The 14944-nt window shown below is 40.9% G+C and overlaps 1 protein-coding gene and 2 gene segments (V, D, J or C); 1 reads left to right on the top strand and 2 right to left on the bottom strand.

The window, feature by feature from the left end:
• Positions 1 to 14944, bottom strand: part of LOC138591785 (Ig kappa chain V-III region MOPC 63-like) — a 61673-nt gene that overhangs the window by 19701 nt on the left and 27028 nt on the right.
• LOC138591786 (immunoglobulin lambda-1 light chain-like) overlaps positions 1 to 14944 on the top strand; it is a 38936-nt gene that overhangs the window by 12792 nt on the left and 11200 nt on the right.
• Positions 3474 to 13882, bottom strand: slc1a8b (solute carrier family 1 member 8b). 2 transcript variants are annotated; one of them, XM_069662470.1, is made up of 11 exons: positions 13715 to 13882; positions 12060 to 12139; positions 11601 to 11816; positions 8716 to 8758; positions 8385 to 8598; positions 7202 to 7301; positions 5526 to 5759; positions 5229 to 5423; positions 5013 to 5147; positions 4775 to 4925; positions 3474 to 3620 (listed from the first exon to the last, which is right to left on the bottom strand). In XM_069662470.1, the coding sequence occupies exons 1-11, from the start codon at positions 13880 to 13882 to the stop codon at positions 3474 to 3476; spliced, it is 1683 nt and encodes a 560-aa protein (XP_069518571.1). The 2 variants fall into 2 exon arrangements, with proteins under 2 accessions (XP_069518571.1, XP_069518572.1); XM_069662471.1 differs by having other exon boundaries at positions 4817 to 4925; positions 13715 to 13879.

The raw sequence follows: 14944 nt of genomic DNA, 5'->3' as shown, positions 1-14944 counted from the left end.
AACCACTAATGAGGAACGTTCTTAGCAAGTAAACGCTGTACAGTGTGTCGTCACTTTTGGTACTGTCATCTTGAATTTCAGGCTTATTTATTGACATTTAGATAACAGACATTAAGGTTAAATTTGTCTGCTTGAGTGCAGTTGTGTAAAGTGAAGCTAGATTTGTTGTGCATCGGCTGTTTGATATCTCAACACAGCAAATAAGTATACACTGTTGACATGCAGATTCAGGCTTTTAGACCCGAACCCATTAATGCTCTATTCTTTGTCTAACAGGGATAGCTTCGAGCGTTTTTGCGGACTTAACTCTGTTTACTTTCTTAAATATTTCTTATCCATTAAGAAAAGATCAACAACATCACAACTTATCTATTTATTGTGATGCATTTTGGTAGATTGTCTCGTTCTCCAAGGCGGGCGAAATTAGAAGCATCGGTACTGTAAGCGTTCTTGGTTAAACTTGAATAAATATTTAACCAAGGAGCCACATAGAGTCACAAATAACAAATGAAAGGTGGGAGCCGTACCTGCTCGCACTGAGCGGGATTCACATTTTTTATACCCCTGATACTTTCTTTAACGCCTCTTTATTCTCTGTGCCCCTTCTGAAAGGAGGATTCCCACTACAATCTTCAGATTCTGGTCTTGAAAGTGCTTTTTGATTTAGTATTTCAATGTTATTTCTGTGTCATGATCCTTAACTTTGTGCAATATTTCACGACTTGCTCAAAGCAGGTGATTAGAAACTTGTCATCTTTTTTATAATTTCTCTTTTTCTACTGACGTTTTATGTTTACTGCTTAGTTTTTCCTCAGCAGTCTTGTTGGAAATGCATGAGAGATGCAAGTGAATTTGTTTCAGGAGCAGTCGGAAAAAAACTGCATTCCGCCTTAATTTATAAGTGGGAATGATGTATTTTACATCAGAGGAGGCGCAGATATTTATTTGACAATGTGTACGGTCATATTTGTTACTTACAGGAGTGTTTTTAATGGAGTTTTTTTCTTGGTTTTGAAGGACACTTAAGTTGAAGTCCATTAAATGTCTTCTAACATTGGATCATTTCAATAAAAACATGGTGGCTTTTCAAAATTCTAATCTTCAGAAGCTTATTGTGTAAGGGATTTTCTTGAAAACTGCAAATTGAATGGACTTCTAAATGATTTCTAATTGACTCAAATGTTTTGCATGTTACCGCCAGTCGGCACTGTTTAAGACGACAATACTTCCTGTTTTATGCATCAGCGTGCTGTCAAGTAGAAACAGATATGAAGTGACCAAACATCATCGTGGTGGCGTCTGTGTTGAGGTTATGGGAAGAGAAGGAGGAGTAATCTGGTAATGGTGCTTGTCCTGGAGCTGCTCCGATGGTGTTGGGCCTGTTATTACCTGCTGTGACCAGATGGGGGAGACATGTCTGCATTTGTTTCCTCCTGCAACATTACTATAGTAACCATCAACAGCATCAACAAGTCATTGTTTTGCAGCATCTATGGTATCTGTGTGCTTTTACTTCCCACACCATATGTTATAATTTCATAGAATTTTTAACACATCAATCAAGCTTAATAAAATGAGCTAAACCAACTATCACATAGTCTAAAGTCTAAAGATTTCTTTTGTGTCATTGTCATCTGTATCCTTAAACACCACCTCAATAAACATCTCAACCAAAACGCTCTGAAGAACTACAAAACAATGTCATGTTTGATGTTGCACCGTTGTAGGAAGGATTATGTAGCCACACGACGGTAAGATTTGATTATTTGAAGCGCCCTTTCTATGTTGTGATCACTGCAGAAAAACACTGGCTGTTATGTATGCATGGCACATGTAAATTCATATTATGCGGCCATTGCAGCATGCTTTAAACTACAGGTCTCATCATTGGGAGCAAGCTGGAGACTACACATCCACATGTGGACAAGAGGAGTTGAGGAATAAACCACCAACATGCTGTATCTCCTTGGCAACAGCAGCTCGAAACAGGCGTCATCCTGCAACTGATGATGGCCGACTGAGGTTTGGATTCTGATGTCTTTTTTTTAATGAGAATGGTTAATTTTGCATTGATATATAATGACTGGGAAAATCAGGTCATTTTAACCATTCAACTGAATGTATTGTTCTCTTCTAATGTGACTGTTATTATTCTGGAAAACAGCCATAAACATGTTTAACCCCATGTGTATGAAAATGTTCCCCCAAAATACAACTATGTGGATATTTAAATGTAGTTTTAGGGTTGAAAATGTTGAATCTTCTGTATATTTACTGTCAGAATAACAAAAAGTAGTCAGGAAAGTTGGAATTGATATCTGAAAGTAGCAGATAAATGGTCGAGCTTCTCTTCTGATCTAAAGCATTAAAGTGATAATCTCGAAGATTTTCATTTAAATAAATGTTAAGTCACTATCGCCGAATGAGGGAACAAAATGGTGATTGAACCTATGGCCCACAAAGCCTTTGCATTATTACAGACTGGTTGTCTGTGGCGACTTTTGCAGAAAAAATCACAAGCGGTGCCCAGTTAGCGACTTTTTTTTCCATCAGCCAGCAGTGGTTGGTCTGCCAGAGAGGGTAGATGGAGCTAAGCGGCTGCTTTTCCGGTCTCTGCAAGTGTTGCGAGTAAACAGTAATCTACTATGGCTGAACAAACAAAGAAAAGATGGATGACTACAGATACAACTTCAACAATAAGTGAAAATCCAGAGAAAAAGACACAAATTTGACGCTCAGATGAAGGCAAACGAGGAAAATCAAGAAACTGATTTCAACTTTAAAGTTATGGAAACAAACTGCACTATTATGAACAAAATAAAGCCAAATAACAGGACTTGGAGTACAACAGGCTTTTATTTAAAAAAAAACATGAACACAAAATACAAAGCATAGGTATAAAAACACAAATGAGGACCTAATTAGCGTAATGTAAATATTCTCATTCACGTTGTTTCAGTATCTATACAAAATAAATGCATCGTCTAACATGGATAAAAGTTCACTTCAAGAGAATATTTTCTTCTTCACTATAAGTTTGTTTCACTTTCAAGTCTTTCAAACTTCCCAGAAGAACTGAGATCATGTTAAGGCAACTCAAAACATTGAAGTCTAAACCTGCCATCAAACTTCGTCAGGGCAGCCTGTCGGTAAATTTTCTGCTTCATAAACACTAATTCATCTAAACATATTTGTGCAAGACATTATCATGTAAAACATAATGAGTTTCCTCCCAACTCCCGTCTCAACTGAGTGGAGACGAACACTACATCAAGTAATGAAGGTTTCTGTTTTCAGTAGGCACAGGTAAAATCCTTTCAAGCTGCTGAACACTGACACCACAACGTGCTTCATCTTCTCATTCAGGGTTTTAACTACACTGGATTTTTCCAGGCCTCGTCCCTTTGGTCCCAAGTGAGGTGAGTCTTCGTGCTTTAGAAGGCAGTATCATTTCATGTTTGCTCTAAGGTGTCTCAGACTTGACAGAGGTTGTAGCAGGCCACGGGTCTCTCCAGTACATTGTCTCCATCCACCTCGAACACGTAATCGCAGCGGTGTGTGATCAGAGGAGCGTCAGAAAACGCCACGCTCTGGTTACCAAAGGAGATTACGGTGTCCCTCTGTGGAGAAGAAGTCATCGTCAGGACTGCTAGTTAAGGTTGTACAAGAAGTTCTTAAAGGTACAGTCAGAAAAAGTAGATGTTAAACGCTGGGTTGTTTAAAGATTATATGAAAACAGGGTTTAAAGTGTTCAAAATGGTTGTGAAATGAAATGTGAGTCAAAAATAATAATTACCAGCTGCCTTTTTTAGTCTGATTCACTTTTTAAATTAATATGTGCCCTAAAAAGTTACTTTTTTAAACCTGAAGTCAGTTTCTAAAGATATAATCTCGAAGATTTTCATTTAAATAAATGTCTGTTAAGTTACCATCTATCGCCAGATGAGGTAACACAATGGTGATTGAGCCTACGGCCCACTGAAAGCCTTTGCATTTGCAGTATTACAGACTGGGTGTCTGTGGCGACTTAAGCGGAAAAAAAATCACAAGCGGTGCCCAGTTAGTGACGCGCTTTCCATCAGCCAGCAGTGGCTGGTCTGCCAGAGAGGGTAGGCGGAGCTAAGCAGCTGCTTTTCCGGTCTCTGCAAGTGTTGTGAGTAAACGGTAATCGACTATGGCTGAACAAACAAAGAAAAGATCGATGACTACAGATACAACTTCAAAAATAAGTGAAAATCCAAAGAAAAAGAAACAAATTCGTCGCTCAGTCTAAAAAGGAAAGCGACCGTCAGCAAGGAAAATCAAGAGTTACAACCGGACGTCACACATGCAACACGGTTTGGATATCTGGGAAGTGTGCTCCCGCAATTAACGTTTATCGCCATAGGTGACGCCAAAGCGAACGAAACTGAGCTCTTCGAGATTATAACTTTAAGGTGCATTGACTCAATTAAAGTTCCTAAAAACAGATTTTCCTCAAACAGCGTCTTGCTATGATGTTCTTCATGAACACAGAACTAAAAATGTTATATTAGCTAGTTTGAAATGGGCGGGGCCTAGCTGGAAAAAAGTGATGTCACATATTTCCATGCACCAATAAAAGTTTGTGTGTTGTTAGCATGCTATTGTTAGTGTTGTTGTGACCCAGTTCAGATCTCAGATAACCCTATGTGTAACTTTGACAGTTGCTTAGTATTCACATTTCAGATCTTAATTCTTGGGGGTTTTATTTCCTCACCCTTTCCCCTGAACGACTAGAAATTGACGTCCTCACCCGTTGGGGGCCACCTCCATTATCAGCAGCAGTAGAAGCAGCAGCTTCAGAAGACGTAGCTGCTTTCTCAAAGTCCTTCCTACATAAATGAGCCATAATCCCAGCAGCTAAGGCATCGCCGAGAACGTTGATCATGGTCCTGAACCGATCACTGCGAATGAGATGAAAGTAATTAACACATCGCCCCAGCAGCCCCACCGATGCTCTTTAGACGTTTAATCAAATTTGTGGGACTTACAGAACCCAATCGATGGCCACAATCAGGGAGATGTCAGCAGGCGGTAACCCCACAGAGGTCAGGACAATCACCATTGTAACCAAACCGGCTTGAGGTATCCCGGCTGCCCCGATGCTAGCCGCTGTGGCAGTTATACTGATGAGACAAGAGCCGGAGTGTTAGAGAGGTACAAAAAATTAGTCTCTGACGCAAAGTGTGCTCAGTTTTTATTCCCACCTGATAGTGACCAGCTGGCCAAAGTCCAAGTCATACTCGTTGACCTGAGCGATAAAGATGGCCGCCACCGCCTCGTACAGAGCCGTCCCATCCATGTTGATGGTGGCTCCGACCGGCAGCACGAAGCGGGCAATCTGCCGGTCAACTCCACAGTTCTCCAGCAGACACTTCATGGTGATGGGCAACGTGGCTGAGCTGCAGAGGACGAGAGCGCACAGAAACGGTTTAATCGGGATACTCAATAGGCATCAGTCGTAAATATTGTCAACTGGAAGTAGAAAGATGTCCTTCTCTTACCTGGATGACGTGGCCAGTGCGATGACGAGAGCCTGCAGCAGCCCTCTGATATAGGGGAAGGGGTTTTTACGGGTGAAGAAGAAGAAGAATAGAGGCAGCAGGATGAGGCCGTGCACGAACAAACCGGACAGGACTGTGATGAAGTACATGCCCAGCTTCTCTCCCAGGTGTGCGGGGTCGTGCATGTCCAGGATCTTCCCTGCTACAAGGAACACAATGCCGAAGGGAAAGTACCTGCATGGAGGAGAAAAGGGCAAGGAAAAGACTGTTAATGTGTTGATCTCAAAGCTGCTTGTGCTTGTTCACAACAAAAACAGTCAGCTGACCTGCATTATGGTCAATATTAAGCTTTTCTTATACCCAAGCTTTATATCTTAAAACATTATGACATTATTTTGGAGATGGTTCTGTGCCTCCGTTAGGAAAAGTGTTCTGAATTTGTCGTGGAAAAACTTGACTGGCCTGACCTCAAACTCATTCAGCACCGCCGGGATTAATCGGACTGCCGACTGTGAGCCTTATCGAGCCTCATTGCCGTCATTGACTGACCTCACTAAAGCTCCTCCGGCTGAACGTACTCGGAGGCTTTTACAGCAGCAGATTAATGGACGTGACTTTGGAATGAAATGTTCAAAAATCACAGACAGGTGTAGCATTCAGGCAGCAAGAATGTTCTTCTCAAGCATCCACATGAAATGCACTTGTAATTCAGTATAATCTTATTATACCTTTTTAAAATAAATGTACATGCTGGTGTTAGCAAGAATGCTAATTTAAATCTGTAGTTCTAAGTAGGGATGGACCGATTGTCGGCGCCGATATTCGGCATTTTGACGCATATCGGCATCGGCCTTTTTTTTTTTTTTTTTTAATTTTTTACTTTTTTTTTAATTTATTTTTTTATCCAACTGCCGATAAGAGATCAATTTAAAACTGGGTTATATTGGCTCTGATGCATATGCTTAAAGGCATTTAAACAAAGTTAAGTGTTGGAGTTTGTATTATTCAAAATTTTGACGCCAATATTTTCACTTTTACTGCAAATGAATATCGGCTTCAAATATCGGTTATCGGCCTCCTTGACTACTAATAATCGGTATCGGTATCGGCCCTGAAAAAACCATATCGGTCTATCTCTAGTTCTAAGGCACGCAACAAAAACAGAAACATTACAAGTGATCACAGCTCTGGTTTGCCTCAAACCATTGTTTGACACCAGTTTGTGTAAGGCGCTAACTCATTGCACATGATAGACTACTTCAGTATTTAACTCCCTTTACTGACAGCACAGTTCGTCTAATTGTGTTGCGCTTATGTGGCACTGCCGAGGGTTTTCAGGACTTTAATACAGAGTTAGATGTTAACATTGGAGTTTCTGTTGGCTTCCTTTGGTGCCTGTGTATTTCCTAAAACACGTGCTTATTACAGCCTCTGTAGAAGAAAGAGCTAACCATGTGTCTGTCAGTGCCTCCTGCTTCATTTACACGTTTGTAATCCTACAGTGGACTTATCAGCTCCCTGAGAAGGACACCTCAGACACCGCAAGTGAATCTGCCCTGAGTTGCCGCCTGAGGTGTATTTTTAGGCGTAATCCTCTCTGTTCTTTAAACTCTGTGTTGTCTGTCTGTTTTTAGATGTGCGTGTCGGACAGTGTGCGAGAGGGAGCGCGGTCTCACCACATAGCTGCGTTAATGATCTTCATGACGCACTCGTTGATGCACTGGCAAACGTTGACCAGTGGCGCTCCACGTTCTCCCATCTTCCCCAGCAGCAGGCCTGAGAACAGACGGTACATTCACACGTGTGCTTGCAGGAAACTATTTCGGTACGAGTGTCTTACAAGTAAACACGACTACAGGGTTTAATAGTTAAAACTATTTACACGACTAGTTGCAAAGAAACCATTTAATTATATTCCAATACAAGCCATTATGTTGAGCAACTTTTGCAAAGTCACTAATATTTACTGCACAGTCACTTTATACTTTTTCACTTTTTCACAACAGTAAGTAAAATAAAATAGCGGAGGTAAATATTAACCTTTAAGATGAACATTTTACATAAAATTAAAGCAGAACTCATTGTAAAAAATTAAAACTTAACCCCAACCTTATTGGCTTGTGCCCCCTTACAAAAATAACAGTGGTAGTTCGGGCCCTTTATCAACTTTGTGATGTCTATGACCTCTTAGCAGCTCCATAATCTTCCCCTTTCAGAAGGCAAAACAATTCAACATATGTGTAGCAGGACTTTTTCATTATACCCTTGACCCCTCGTGACCCCTTAGATGTATTTTTTGACCATCTAAGAGGACCCGACCCTTTAGATTGGGAGCTTCCAGACTACACTACCCATCCACCGATTAGCTACACCACTTATCCCTAGAGAATTGTGGGTGGCTTAAGCAAGTAGTTTAAACGCCTCCGCCTGCTACAACAGTAAAATTCTGTTTACACTTTGTTGCTTCAGAAACGATTCAATGATGTAATGTCAAAGTAGTTTCAGGGGGCATTTTTCTGCAGAACAATTAGAAAGTACTTCTGTGCTTTAACTTATAACACTTAAATTAAAAGCCTTATATCAACAATACGCTCAATCAAAGGAGTCGTCTTGGTAAAGTACAGAGCCAAACAGATAAAGGGAGCAGCATTACACCTGTCAATGGGGACTTTTAGCAACCTGGCAACCCAAAAGTTGTTACAGCTTATAATGTAATGCATCTAATAATGGCTTATAACTGATCTACATTAGTTGTAACTTATAAACCCTTTTTATTAGCTAAAAGTAGCATAATAAAGTATATACTTAAAAAAAGAAGAGTTGTTTTCTGGGATATAATGAGCTGTGCGATCCACTCACCCATAGTGGCGGAGAAGATGACGATCCCCAGCACGTTCATGCCCTTGCTGGTACTGGGGACGATTTTGTACTTGATGTCAGGAGCAGGGGTGATCTCCAGGAAGACCGGGTGGCCCAGTTGAGGGTTGTGGTAGTCGGGCATGACGTATACATAGTTAGCCTGAGAGTCTTGTACATCGGCGTTCTGCACAATCGGTACCAGGTCTGTTCGGTACTGAAACAAGATGAAAGAGAACAACAGAGATCTGTTAACATGTGGATACTGAACACTGAATTAATGAGCTGTATTGAAAAATAAAACAATTAAAGTTTCCTCCATTTGTCAACTCACCTGCTGAAAAGTGGCTTCGATTAGATTTGATGGGATCATGTTCCTGTGAAAGACAACATAAACACATATAAGATCACGTCTGTAGAGAAGTATACAATCAAACCTATGGCTTTAATTTACTCAAAATAAACAGTGTGTTTAATACATTCAATTTTACACTTTTAAAGAGTCATTGTATACCTTTTTATTATAAGGGGTCAAAGTTCATCCCTGACAGCAGAGAAGAAAATGATCTTACCACAAGTTTAAATTAGCAACTGTGTTCATGTCATGTGACTCTGTTTTCTCAACTGCTGTTTACAAAGTCAGCAATGAGTATCAAACCGTTGACATCAAATACTTCAAGTAATCTCAAAGATCTTCACCTGTTAAGTCACTATCTATCGCCGAATGAGGTAACACTATGGTGATTGAGCCGATGGCCCACTGATTCAAGCCTTTGCATTTGCAGTATATAGTATTATTACAGAATGGGTGTCGATTTCAGAGCAAAAAATCACAAGCTGCGTCGAGTTAGTGACGCCATCAGCCAGCAGTGGTTGGTCTGCCAGAGAGGGTAGGCGGAGCTAAGCGGCTGCTTTTCGGCTCTCTGCAAGTGTTGCGAGTAAACAGTAATCTACTATGGCTGAACAAACAAAGAAAAGATGGATGACTACAGATACAACTTCAACAATAAGTGATGAAGGCAAACAGTCTGAAAAGGAAAGCGACGTGCAACACATTTTGGATATGTGGAAAGTGTGCTCTTTAAAGAATCAGTTAGAAATGCTGTCAACAGTGCCCACAACTAGCCAAATGTGTGGTTAAGTACTATCATCGAAGGCGGCAGAAAAGCGTTTTCTCAACTATTTATACCTTTACGTTTCAATCTGTTGTAAGATCCCTGCTACAGCCTGAGAGAACTGTCTTTAATTCAGTAGCAGCTGCAGCGAAGTGATGGTCGTTTTAAAACTAGGTAAATTATTTAAGATGCACTAAGACACAAATTTCACACGCCACATTATACTAAGAGAACCTTTTCTTCAGTATATCCATTTGATTGTTGTATTTACTAGTTATTTTAAAAGAACATGGAACACTGATTAACTTTAACAAATACAAATCATTGTTATAAATAAGCTACAATATATAAGATAGGGTTATATGAGAGCTATATAATTGATTTACTACTGCAGAATACCTTTACCTTTTTCTAGTAATGTTTTCTTTTCTTAAAGTTGACAATATTTCTGTTAGGTAAAAATGATCCATTTATTTGACAATATATCAGAACTTTTCCGACACTGATTAATGTCTGTAGTAATTTTGTGGCATTATTAATAGTCTTATCTTTGTTCCTTCATGGATCAGTCTTTATTCATGCTGTTTTACCCACAACGCAAGAATAGCTATAAAAGAAACTCCAGCGGATTAAGTGAGAGGCCATCTCATGTTAACAAGGTTAAAGATGAAACGCACAGCCTGCATCATTCACAGGGACTGTAAATTCAGCATACGTCAATGACACTAAAGCCCTGCAGAAAGCTCGTCAAACACGTAAGAGTACTGAAACGTACACCTGACCTTTGGCTTACAGCATCAAACGCACCGATCGCAGCTAACTACAATAATCAGGTTTAAGACCGGGTATTAGTGGATCTCTGACATGAATGGCCCCCGCAGAGCACACACTATAGACTGACGGCTTTTTCTCACACAGGGCAACATCGCAAGAGCTTCTGAGAAAGTGGCGGATTAACAGATCGCAATTAAGTGTCTCCCTATTCTTAGCCGGCCTGCCGCGTGGAAGTAACTCGGCAACTATCTCACAAGAACACTTTTTCCTTCTTCTAAATTGAATGCTTAAAATCGCCTCTCACTGACAAAACGACTTCTAGGTGAGGATTTCTTTTAGGTGTTTGTAAGGTGTCATATTTTACACGTGGTGCAAATATGCTGCCGTTTTTTTTGTATTATTTCCACATTTTTAGTCCATTAAATGCTCAAGAAGCCATGTTTTCGGTTAGCTTTGCTTGCAGGCTTCACTGTTTTCTGACTTCTCCTTAGGAAAGTTATTACGTCAGTTCCAGCCATCAAACCCGTGATCCCTTGAGACTTTGCGATTAGGGAACTTCCTGTTCCTGAGGCACCGGGGGGGGTCAAAAGGTCTGGATTTAGTTAAATTGGTCTGTACCGTTGAATGTACATACAGTCTGTGGGCATACTGGCTGTCTTAGGTGTTAAAAGGTATAAGACGGCAAATAGAAAAACCAGGAAAGCCCGACTTAGTTGTTTGTTGACAAAATGTTACATCCTCTAAGCTGATGTTACGAAATGTTAGAGAGTAGGGACATCTTAACCTTGCCATCTGACAGGAGAGAGGATCTTTTCACAACTCCGGACAAACAGGTCTGGACATTGTCCGGACTTGCCCTCTCACGCAACAGGAGATTGGGAAATACCCCATGTGGTTTAGAGGTGGGCAGGCACCACGTCTGGGTAGAGCGTGCAGGAGGAAGAGGAGGAGGAGGAGTCTTACTTAATGTTTCATCTATGAGGATGTTTCATGATGCAAAACGCAAGAGTTGAAAAAGATATACAGGCACCCGTGGTGAGCAGTAACGTCGTCAACGCGCCCACTCTCACGCTGTGAATCGCCAGGAGAATTTCCTGCTGCGCTCACACAATTAACAATAAGGTTTGTGTGGACGTTCATGGTTCTCAGATGATCAACCGTAAAGACTTAGCAAGTTGAGATTAGCATCATGCTAAATGCATGGCCGTGCCTACACAGAGCCTCATGCATGACCATAAACTCTTCTTGTTCATCATTGGAGAAGATTTATTAAGTCTTAAGTATTAAGTCTTTGGATGACCATCACTGTGTTATGTCTGTCAGTATTTACCTGATGAGGTCCAGCAGAGCGTCAGCGGAGGTCATGACGGGCCCCGAGCTTGCGTGGTGGCCATCTTTCTCTGAGCCCGTCCCCGGGTGGATGATGAGCACCAACACGATGCCGACGATGACGGCGATGAAGGTCGTCCACAGGTAGTAGGTGATGGTCAGGACTCCCAGGCGGCCGCTCGCCTTTGTGTCCATGGCTGACAGGCCGGACATAAGACTGCATGGAGAAATAGGAGGTGTCTGATTTAAACAGTTTTAAACAAATGCTAAACGAGTTGGATAATTTAGCTTCATTGGGCCTTCAATATTTATAGAAGAACTTTAACTGCATTCAATTCATCAGCTAACATTTTCCAAGTCCAGGAAGGTTAATTAAAACTTTTAGTATCCTAGAATTTAAAATGCAAATACATGAGAGTCTGCGCTTCCTCTTTTACTGATGAGGGCGCGTGAATCTTACCTGGAGGTGATGAGCGGCAGAATCAGCATCTTTAACATCCTCATCAGCAGCTCTCCGGGGAAGGAGAAGTAGATCTTAGCCTGTTGGAGAGAGAAACACCTGAAGGTAAGTTCAGAACAGTTTTGGAGTGGAGAGATGTGCATGTGTTGTGTGTTGGTAGATGAGCTGATACTATGGAATGTCTTTATCACGCACGTCACAATGCTTTGCTGTTTTTTATTATTGTTAAGTATCCTGTTCCTGATTCAGATTCGATCTCTTTGATACATTTGTGTCTCAATAATTATTTTTTAACACATTTTGATTACTCATTTATAAGCTAGTATTGTCCTTAACCTTAAAATATCTTTTTATGGTGATATCTAATCGTGCTGAACTTTTATGTGAGTGACTGTAACTTTTAACTGAATGTGATCGCTTTTATTTTGCAGTACTTTAATAACCCGTCGTGTTTATGGAAATTAAATCAAGGAGTTCCTATGTCAAATTGTCTCATGTATCCGATATCTTAATCTTAAATTCGACAGGTAAAATAGATTTTTTTCTAACCACAGGTAAAGAAAAATCTAAATGTCTTCCAGCTGCAGATGTGTCCCTCTAATGCAGCTGGTCAGATTACTCCTTGGCTCTGCACATGATGCGTTGTATGTTTTATTGGCTGCTGCCAGCTCACAAGGTGACACGGCTCAAAAGCGCATCCTGGACTAATCATCAAAGTGTTTCTGCCAACACACATAAGCTGCCCGGTCCATTAAGAGCCTGTTTATTACAGCAATGTCCGGAGAGCCTTTTAAGACATTTAAACATTTCTAAATAGGTGCTGAATATTGATGAGAAATTGTTCTTGATGTAATAACATACAAAAAACATCTTCCTTTCTAAAGATGTAATAACTGACTAACTATGGAGGGAAATATTTAGCTCTTTAGCCGGTAAATACTCCATGATAGAGGAGATTTCTTCGCTGACTTAGGATGGCAGAGTAAATAAAAGTAATTAATCCAATTATGCAATTTAGTTGAGAACGCCTCAGTTGATTTTTGATTTCTAATCAGCGACAGCGGACCAAATGCGTCAATCAGTGGTAACAAAGCAGTAAGTTGCTAGGCTAGGTAGCTAGCTCCAATATCCAAGTCAAGGACAGTTGGAATGATTTAATTTAAGAGCTGACACTTTCACCCACAGGCGCCGGTTTAGCAGTTAAATCGGCGACCATGTGCAGAGGCTATAGTCCTCGATGCGGTAACTCCCGCCCTCTGCCCTTTGCCGCGTGTCATCCCCCACTCCCTCTTCCCCGATTTCCGCCACTATCCACTGTCCTCTCTCTAAAAAATAAAGGCATAAAGAGCCAAAAAATAATCATAACATTTTCAACTTCCAGGGAACTACTTCCGGAGCGTTTAATACTAACATTTCACATCAGCGGCAGACTTTTTTAATTGTTATGAAAGTTCCTCAACAACGCTAAAACCCTCCCATTATCAGATGAATATGATCGGCTTGACCAGAATCAGACTGGATAGAAATCTGGCTCTTACTTCATATCCTAAAAGTTAAATCAAATGGTTAAAAAAAAAGTTGTCTCAAGATTATGTAATGGAAAACTGTTAGAGCCAAAGCCAGTCGTAATGCCTCCTCTATCTATTCATCCATACCTGTGTGGAAAGGTTGAATGACCTGAGGACAAATCCGAGCACACATCCAGTCACTACAGCGATAACCGAGAGCGTCAGCAGGCCGTTCCTCTTGCAGTAGTCCTTCACATACTCCCGGACTTTTACCGACACCAAACTGTTCAGTATCTTCTTCAACCCCTCCATCATGATTCAGGCTCTGTCCGTATCCCAGCAGACCCCCCCTCCCCCCGGAATGAAAGCAGATATCCGAGTCTCCTGGTGAGTCTAGTCGATCTGTATGTATTCCCCGAGATCCAAGGTGGAGGAGTACATCCACTGGAGCTGATCAACTGTTTGTGTCCTGTCTCACTCTGAGGAGCTCTTCCACTCTGAGAGAGGAAGTCCTGACTTATTCCTGGTGAAGCATTGCCTAAAAGGATTATCCCTATCTCATGCTAACAACAACTCCTCTACAGCCACTTAGGCTTATCAAAGAGGCTGAAGACAAGAGTTCAGCACTGATAAGCTCCTCCATTTATAGCGCATTATGAGTTATTACTACCAGACGCCTTTAAGTCGTCCCATTCATAAAAAACAGGTGCTTGAATTATGAACTCAATGACGTGGATTTAGCTAACATGTAGACAAGGTCATAGGTCAAGGTCAACGGTAAATATTGCAAACATGTACGCTCTACAATCCCAATTAATTTACATATGTTTTGGTGTGTATAATAATAATTAGAAAAGACAGAAGAATCAAATTAAAAGCAGTTGCGTTATAACTGTTTTAAACTTAAATGTTACGGTTTGAATGACAACTGAAATGATCAATGACTACTCAGGGCATATTTATGTGTTAGTTAAAGAGCAGCACCGCGCAGGGAGGATTATCAGAAGGCCCTGACACGTGTTGTTCATTCATTTAATCATGATGTTAGGCTTTGTTGTCGATTCAGGGGTCAGGGAGAGGCCTTAAAGTCAGGACTCAGCCCTTTTAATATGGTGTTTAATCTTGTTGTTATTTCAGCAGCATTAAATCCCTAAAAGCTTGGATATTTATGCCTAAAGATAATAGGAAAATAATCCAAAGGAAGAGGGTGAAACTCTTAAAAAACAATGGCACCAGTTTCCCGTCTATCCCTGCGTGTAGTTTGCATGTCTCGTTATTTCGGCAGTCAACCTACGTCTGCTTGCGTCACAGCGTCCATGCTGACTTGGGAACAAATCCAGAGCTGACCGTCCAACAATGTGTGCCTACGTCACCCGT

This window comes from Semicossyphus pulcher, unplaced genomic scaffold (assembly GCF_022749685.1).
Source record: "Semicossyphus pulcher isolate SPU_LCO1_2020_fin unplaced genomic scaffold, fSemPul1.0.p SCAF_14, whole genome shotgun sequence".
NCBI classification, from domain to species: Eukaryota; Metazoa; Chordata; class Actinopteri; order Labriformes; family Labridae; genus Semicossyphus; species Semicossyphus pulcher.
The sequence above is the reverse complement of the archived record's forward strand: the minus strand, read 5'-3'. Positions and strand labels throughout refer to the sequence as shown.